Raw genomic sequence first — 8,073 nt, forward strand, 5'->3', positions numbered from 1 at the left:
CCAGTGCACTCATTAGCTGCTGCTCATTGCTGTTGTCTCTGCATATTTATAGAGCATTCAGATGTCTTTTGTTGGTACTTTGGACTTACTTTTTGCCTTCCAAAATAACTCTAATAAAAGTGCTTTCATCACAGTGCAAATATGATTCAATTGTAAAAAGTCAGCAATGGAATGCAATTGATATAATCAAATAAATTTAGCACATTCCAACCTTAATTCAATTGTAAAATCTCAAAGATAATGGAATGAAATGTAAATAGAAAGATGTCTGAATACTTGTGTAAATCTGGTCAAAATGTTTTGGAAAAGTTGTTCATGCTTATTTCATTGTTGTTCATTCTTATGATGTATTTAATTGGTGCACATAAAATATACCACAATGTTTTCTACATTTATAGAGTACCGGGGAGAAGCTCTGATTTGGAAGTTTGACCAACTTAATGGACAATAAAATGCAGACACAAAGTCACAAATCGATAAAACATTTTTGCCTTTTGGATGCTGTTTATTTGATTTAATTAATTTACATACTTATAATGAAATGAGTCAGTTTTCTCTGTTATTATTCAGCCATTCCTCAACAATGGCTTGAATGTCAAAATTCTGGAGACCTGGAATGGATCCATCTTGTTCAATGGGCAGGGCAATAGGAAGAGGCACATCTTGCTTTGACAGTGTCATCTGGAAGATAAACCACATTAAAATGTTAAATATTTATTTGCAAATATTAAACCAACCAAGACTTTACTAGCCATAATTCTCACCTTTGGAATCCTAAAAATAATGTTTAGAGACTTTTGAGTGGGTAGGGCAAGAACTACATTGATCTGTCTCTCTTTGTTATCAGCTCTGTCAGCATTAATTCCAGCAAGGGGAGCTACATTAAAGATGAACTCCCTTGCCCTGTTGGGAGAAGAAGAATATTAAAATATAATTAACATGGTACTTTTTAATGTTTCAATTTTAACACACAATAATACATTAGCTACTCTGATTTTTTAATACCTCTTAACATAGGGGATATCAATAGATGGGGCTCTGTTCCAGTCCCATTCCAAACGAGCAGCAGGATGTGTCTCATGCAGACCAGTTTCAGCCTTGAAAGCTACAGAATATCCTTGGCACTGCTCACCAATAGCAAGCTTGGCCTAATATAGAGAATATTTGATCAGTATAAACAATACCGAATTAAATGCAGAAAAAAAAGAGTTTACAAAGACTTTTTAAAAGACTTGTTTCAACTTACAGCAAATTTATGCTTGCTTGGTAGAATAGCATCAGCACAAATCTTCCATTTGTCATGTTCAGAGATGGAGGCAAACACAACCTGTACTCTTGAAGTGGGCTTGTCCAAGTAAGCAGCAATCTGGTATCCCAGCTTGCGGTCAGCTCTAACGACACGAGCGATGATGGCAAAAAAGGGTGGAAATTCATCTCCGAGTATCTTAGACTGAAATGATCATGAACATGGATCATGATATATGATAGAAGGAGTTAGGGTATCTATTAAGATTTCTATTAACTCCTGCCTCAAATGTTATTTTACCTTTCTCTGTAGAGTCTCAATGCTAGATGAGCTGCTGGCCTTTGATGTTCCCTGTGATGTGATGTACTAAAAAATGTTTTTTTAATTATTATAAAATTTAACAACTTATTTCTTGTAAATTAAATAAATAATTAAATACATTTAAAATATACAAAAAATTCTTAGGATTCCTCTGGAATTACCCGATCCTTATGGAATTTCTGGAACTGATGATATGCATTTGTGTTCTAAGGAAAAACAGTAAAGAACTAATTTCACCAATGGAACACATTGTAATCTGACATGAATGACTTGTAGAGGGCAAGTGAAAAAGAAAAAAAGCTGAGCCATATATTTTCTGCCAAGTCATCTGCTCATGTTTTACCTTGGACACCCGAGCACTGGAAGAACTCATAGAGCTGCTCTTAGAACTCCTACTGCTGCTAGTACGCCTGCTGTTCCTGCTACTCCTACTGCTGCTGCTACTCCTACTGTTGCTAACACTCTTGCTGCTGCTGCCAGAGGATGAGGAGCTCTTTGAGCTGGAGCTGCTATTCCTCTGTCCACCCTCCAGAATTTCTCTCAGTTTCAACAGGATGGTACTTTCTTCAGGATTTTCAACATCAACAAGGCTGATTTCTTTCATAAGCTTCTCAGCTGCCTTAGGGCCAACTTGTACCTCAAGCTCCAGTCTTTCAAGGGCAGGACCATCACCTGAAGCATAAAAAACAGTATTTCTTTAATGTCTTTAAACTTGTATGAATTCAACTACAGTCAAAGATTTTGAATTCTTTAATTACCTCTTGCCACTGAAATTTTAGCTGAGTGTTGTCCAATAATATAATACAGAGGATTTGATGCCATAAAGCCAGCATTCTGGGAGGCAATCTCAACACATCCTTTGATTTGAATATAAGGACAAACACCACACAAGGTCTTCTGAAATGAAGCAGGAATCAACCATTGTGCAGCATCAGAGGATGCTGGAGGAGCCAGAGACATGACTCTCTCATTGGGGAGGTCCTCAGTGTTTCTGGACACAGCAACGGTCTCAAAGCTGAGGAAACCACAGAGAATTAGATTTTTGTTGTTGGTAGTGTCTTTTTTGTTTTGTTTGTTTGTTTGCATTTTTGTTTCTTCTTTTATATGAATCCTAATTTTTATTTTTATACTCAGATTGAATTGATCTGTTGTCATTCTCTTACCTGACAGCAGCAATTTGATCAGGAACAGCAGCAGGCAGAACCTCCAGCTTTACATTGCCCTTTGGAAGGTCAGCTCTTATGTCCACTTTTGATGGTATAACAGTTTGTATCTTTCCTCTGGCCATAACAGCAGCCTGAATCAAGGCAGTGTTCACTCCAATTACAGCAAATGTCTGGAGGGCAACGCTGAAAGCAGAAGAAGGTTCCTGTAATGTCATATAATTTTCCCAGTTCTATTGAAAAATTCTGTTTGTAAATTGTCATTTTGAAAGTGTACCTTGGTCTGGCCTCAGCCTGCAACTGGAAATCAGTCTTCATCAACTGATCAAGAGAGAGTGTCTCTGGATCCTCAGGTAAAGAAGGAGTAATAGTTCCCTGAACTGAATGTAAGAAATCATTCTGTCAGACAGATGAATACATTTACATGCTTGACATTTGTAGGTTAAAAATAAGTAGAAAACCGTACCATTGAGAGCTGCAGTAGCAACAGCAGCAGTGTAATAACCAAGCTCCATTGGTACACCAAGAGAACTAGGCAGAATACGACGCACCTCAGCTGCCAGCAGGGGCTTGGCATACTGGAAGGCAATACCTTTCTGCAACGCCTTAACAGCCTCTTTCAGCAGTTCACGACCTTGTGGTCCAGTGGCAAGCTGTAGATTGTACATTAGATCAGATTTAATTTTAATCCCAATTATTTATTTCAAGGGTATTCAAACTACAACCTGTACATCAAGTCTAATAAATATGAGTTAGAGAATACTCATTTATATTATATATTTTTACTCTAATTTTCATTGCAATCTTATAGAACAGTTTGGTGTTGCATAAATAAAAGGAATGAATGGAAATACCTGTGTTGCTTGTTCAATGATCATTTTGTCAATGAAGGCTTTGTCAATGTTGGCAAAAGCAATTTCCTGTCCAAAAACTTTGACATAGATGGAAGCTAGTTGTTGATTTTCTGGCATAGACTTCCAATCCCTCAGCTTGGAGTACAAACAGAGGAAAGGTATATATCATACATTTAATATAGCTCAAACTACACAGCAGAAGAATTACATTGATATATTGTTAAAAGTAGCTTACAGCTTTAATGGTGCGCTTTATATTAGTGATGCGGTCAGCATTTTCATTTACAGCATGAGACTTCTGCAGAGCTTCGTGGAGTCCTTCAGTTCTCACACCAACCTGGTTGACATAAACCAATGAATGGTATTGCCAGCGGTCGAAAAAAGACAACATTCCCTCATCTTAATGAACTCAATATCCTTTAAGAGGGATATTTGTACCTCAAGAACATCAGCAGCAGCTCCAGCCAGGTAGGCCCGTGCTCTAGTCACAACAGCTCTGGGCAAGGTGGTGGCAGCATCATTGATCAAGTAAGCGCTACCAGCAGCACCAACCATGAAAGGAGCTTGAAACAGAAAGTACAAACATTTGTATTTACAAAATCCTTTTCCCCTGAAACATACTGAATGTAATGCAATCAAAAACATATTAAAACATACAGATGTAGAGATCGTAATGGATGGCTCTGCTAAAATGGTGACTCAGTCTGTCCAGTTTGGGGCTCAACATCCTGAAGGCAACATTTGCTGCAGCAGCCCTGCAAAATCCATAAAAAGTGGTTACTTGTGGTTTAGATTCATACCTATATGAATGAACTGTTCTCATAAAATGTACAGCAATCTTACACATGCATATAATCAGGAGCCATGCTTCTGGTCAGAGACTTGATATGAGAATAAACAAAACTGACAACATGCATGTTGGTCTCCTTCTCCAAAGCACCACCAAGTGTGGCCATAAGGGCTACTGATGGTTTGGTCTCAAAGAGCACAATACAAGCAACCATGCGCAGTTCAGGATGGAGAGCCTTGTCCATGAAAAGTTGCAGTGCCACTGGCTGAACCTGAAACAAATAAATTGTGTGATTTAAACTTCTGGAACAGGATCATTTTTAACATCTCTTGTGTTCAGACATCATCACATACTAACCATCTTTGGTTCCTTCTTGGCAATGTTCCTAAGAGCCAGGATGGCATCAATCTGGACCCTCAGGGAAACGGCAGCAGCAGCGTTTCCAAATCCAGGCAGGAGTTTCATGATGGTTTTAAGGCTGGCAGGATGTCCAGCATTGCCCATAACTTTAAGAGCCAGTGTGAGTTCACGGTGATCACCCTTGGAAATAGCCTCAGCAGCACTTTCATGGATTGGCTAATAATGAAAAAACAAAATTAACCTCACAATCTTCCTATTGCATTTGAGCATAAGAGCAATTCTTCCATAACTGTACGATTAATTTTATATTTCAAATTGTCTATACAAATGTGCATGAATAAACAGAAGCTTTACCTTAAGAAGATCAGCAGGACATGTAGGTACTTCAGCACAGTATTTGGCAATCATGGAACCATAGCCGAGCATGATAACTTTACGCAGCACTGGATTTTTCTTGACTTTGGGGTTTGAAGCCAGATTCTGTTTAATGAGGAGAAGATTAAAATAATTTATAATAGTTCTTCTGGACATTAAATACTTTACATGAACATTTTCCACTCACAGCAGTGAGGTGGATAGCATCTTGATTAGCGGTGGCCATGTGCAAAGCAACCAGAAGGGTCTGAGTGAATTCATGGACAGCAAACTCATCAGCTTGAAACTTCTCCTTGATGAATCTCAAAGCTACTGTTGTACCCACAACAGGAAGTGCATCCAAAATCCACCGCCTGCCACAAAAAGGATTTTAGAAAATCAAATAAAACTTTACTTTAAACTGTACTTTTATGGTTATATTCATATAACCTCACCTGTGAAGAGGTTTGGTCTTGTACTGAGCCCAGATGGCTTCAATATTCTCCAAAGTAGCTACACGCATGAGCTGGACAAGTTGGACAAACTTCAGAGGAGCGTCCTCATGAGCCATAACCATGTTATTTGTAACCAGATGCTGCAAGACCTCTACAATCTGTAAGATAATAAACAAGAAAGTATAATAAAATAAAATAAAAAGTTCTATTCTGATAAAGTACAATATTTCTTCAAAATAGAAAATCCCTTTAATAAGATTTCAGAACAGTTAGCTCTGGTCCCCTAATTTGGATGGTCATGCAGTATTCTAATATTTATTATAACAGCACTGGTCCCTTTCACCATTTGTATTGATCCTTTTGTCTGTGTACTCCACAAGAACAACAATTCAAGCACTATTTTATCATACACTCTTGCTCCTGCAATATTGTTTAAATCTAACCTAATAAGCATACCTGGGCCTGTGCATTATTGATCTTCAGAAGTTGAATGGGGGTTTGAAGAATCTCAGTAGCAAATTCATACCGCAGGGATCCACGGCTCAAGTATTCACCTGAATGGGGAGCAATGGGGGCGTTCTGCACTTCCTGTAAAGTCAGCATTTGCCTGAAATGAGAAATATTACAGTAGTATTGAATTTAAGAGTACAATATATGAATTATAGAATTATATTTCATAATTGCTGTGCCATGACATAAATAACAGTGTATAGATCATACTTGGTTCTCATTTGAGCTGCTCCAGTTTGTGTGTTTAAGAGTGAGAACTGATGAACCTCTTCAACTGTAGCCTCAGAGACCAGAGCTCCTGTATCAGTGGGCTTCATGATGTACCTGAATGTTGCAGTCCCAGTCAGACTCTTAAGCCTCTGTGATGAGGAAATTACATTAAGAAGTTACAGAAAGTGTTACTGTACCCTTGCAAAGACACACAGGATTCATAGCTTTAGAAATTACCTGCTGGCATTCATCACAGGTTTCAGTGTAAGCTAAACCAATATCTTTCATAACTCTTTCATGGCAGTTGGTCAGGTCTTTGGACTTTCTCACAGCAATCTGATGGGTCTTTACATCCTCACTGATCATGTAGTGGGTCTTGCAGACTCCCTGAGTTCCAGCCTTTGAGAATGAAATAGATTTAGCTAACATGTCAGGTCAGAAATGAACACCACTGATGATGATTATCACTCATATTTACCTCATGCAGCTCATACACATTCTGTGTGTTCTTGAGGTTGAGCTGAAGGATGTTGAGGATACCTCTGTGCAGATTCAGAACAGTAGCAGAGACTCTAGCAGGGGCAAATATTTTACCTACCACACCGTTAGCATACTCATATTTGATGGGAATGACAAGCTGAGCATTTAGTGCTGAGGTGAGCTTTGTAGCAGGTTTAAAAGCATCCTGAGGCCAGATACCAGTGTACTCGAAGAGCTGAGGGTCCAAGAGCTGTGGGTAAAAGAATTGCAACATTTAGTTCAAGATACAGATTTACAATGAATGCCTTTCTTGTCGACAACATCTATGCAATAAACAATACATTTACCTTCATGAGGAAGGTATTCTGTGCTACAGCACTGATGTGAACCTTGCTGCTGACTTTTACACCAGCCTTGGCCAGACCCTCCTGAGGCAGACCTCCCAAGAGCAAACCCTCATACTTGTACACAAAGGTCTTACCTGCAGCAAACTCTGGAACTGATCATATTGGAGAACATTTTTAGTCTCATGATATGTTACATTACTATCATATCATGTATTTAAAAAAAACTTTATTTACCAAGGTTAATCTGATGACTCGCTAAACAAAAAAGAAAAAAGAACAACGTTATACCACATTGATATTCTGAAAATTTTCATCTTAGTGAATAGAATTAATTCCATTTTAGAAAATAAAATCACTATCATATCTATCATCACTATCATATAATGACCAAATTCACATCATGACTTACCCACAAGGGCCAGAGTCAGGGCAAGCACAACAGCTCTCATGGCTGGTGGTTTGTGATGATTCCACAGAGAGACTGACTATTTATTGGAATTTTTCTGCTGACAAAAGTCGCTTCAAAATGGATTATTAACTCATTCCTAAGTATCTTTTAATGTGCATGTGTCTCAATCTGTTTGGGCAACCCAGAAATCATTTTATGGCCGGTTAACTTGCTCCCCTATCATGTCAGGTCAGAGCCAATGTCCATAATGGCTGTGTGAAAGTATAGTCTTTTGAATGCTTATTTTAAAAAAAAAAACAAAAAAAAAACTTGTGTATTATTAATACAAAAACAATTGAATTAATTCATACTAAATGTGATAAACCTGATGCTTAATGATCCACAATATTTTAAAAGAACTAATTTCAGGACATGGGGGGGGGGATGAAAGATGAACAAAAAACAAACAAACAGGTGTATGCCCTAACCTGGTGTAGTGTGACCTCAACCTTACCACTGCTCTGTACTATGGACTTAGATTTAATTGCTAAATTCTTTGTTAAATTTTACCATATTATATCCATTGTATGCCTGA

At 38.1% G+C, this 8,073-nt stretch overlaps 1 protein-coding gene across 1 annotated transcript; it reads right to left on the minus strand.

Moving 5' to 3' along the window:
* Positions 1–498: 498 nt before the first annotated feature.
* On the minus strand, positions 499–7,548 carry LOC131360111 (vitellogenin-like). Its single transcript, XM_058400215.1, has 27 exons — positions 7,500–7,548; positions 7,325–7,345; positions 7,091–7,242; positions 6,742–6,993; positions 6,501–6,662; positions 6,264–6,412; positions 6,000–6,150; positions 5,544–5,701; positions 5,297–5,462; positions 5,089–5,214; positions 4,732–4,950; positions 4,428–4,645; positions 4,242–4,339; positions 4,023–4,147; positions 3,820–3,921; positions 3,585–3,719; positions 3,197–3,383; positions 3,008–3,110; positions 2,731–2,916; positions 2,326–2,582; positions 1,911–2,239; positions 1,729–1,773; positions 1,547–1,612; positions 1,247–1,450; positions 1,006–1,148; positions 765–903; positions 499–681 (listed from the first exon to the last, which is right to left on the minus strand). Exons 1-27 carry the CDS (start codon positions 7,537–7,539, stop codon positions 547–549), a joined length of 4,068 nt encoding a protein of 1,355 aa, XP_058256198.1. The 5' UTR covers positions 7,540–7,548; the 3' UTR covers positions 499–546.
* Positions 7,549–8,073: the final 525 nt, after the last annotated feature.

Source organism: Hemibagrus wyckioides, linkage group LG10 (assembly GCF_019097595.1).
Source record: "Hemibagrus wyckioides isolate EC202008001 linkage group LG10, SWU_Hwy_1.0, whole genome shotgun sequence".
Lineage (NCBI taxonomy): Eukaryota > Metazoa > Chordata > Actinopteri > Siluriformes > Bagridae > Hemibagrus > Hemibagrus wyckioides.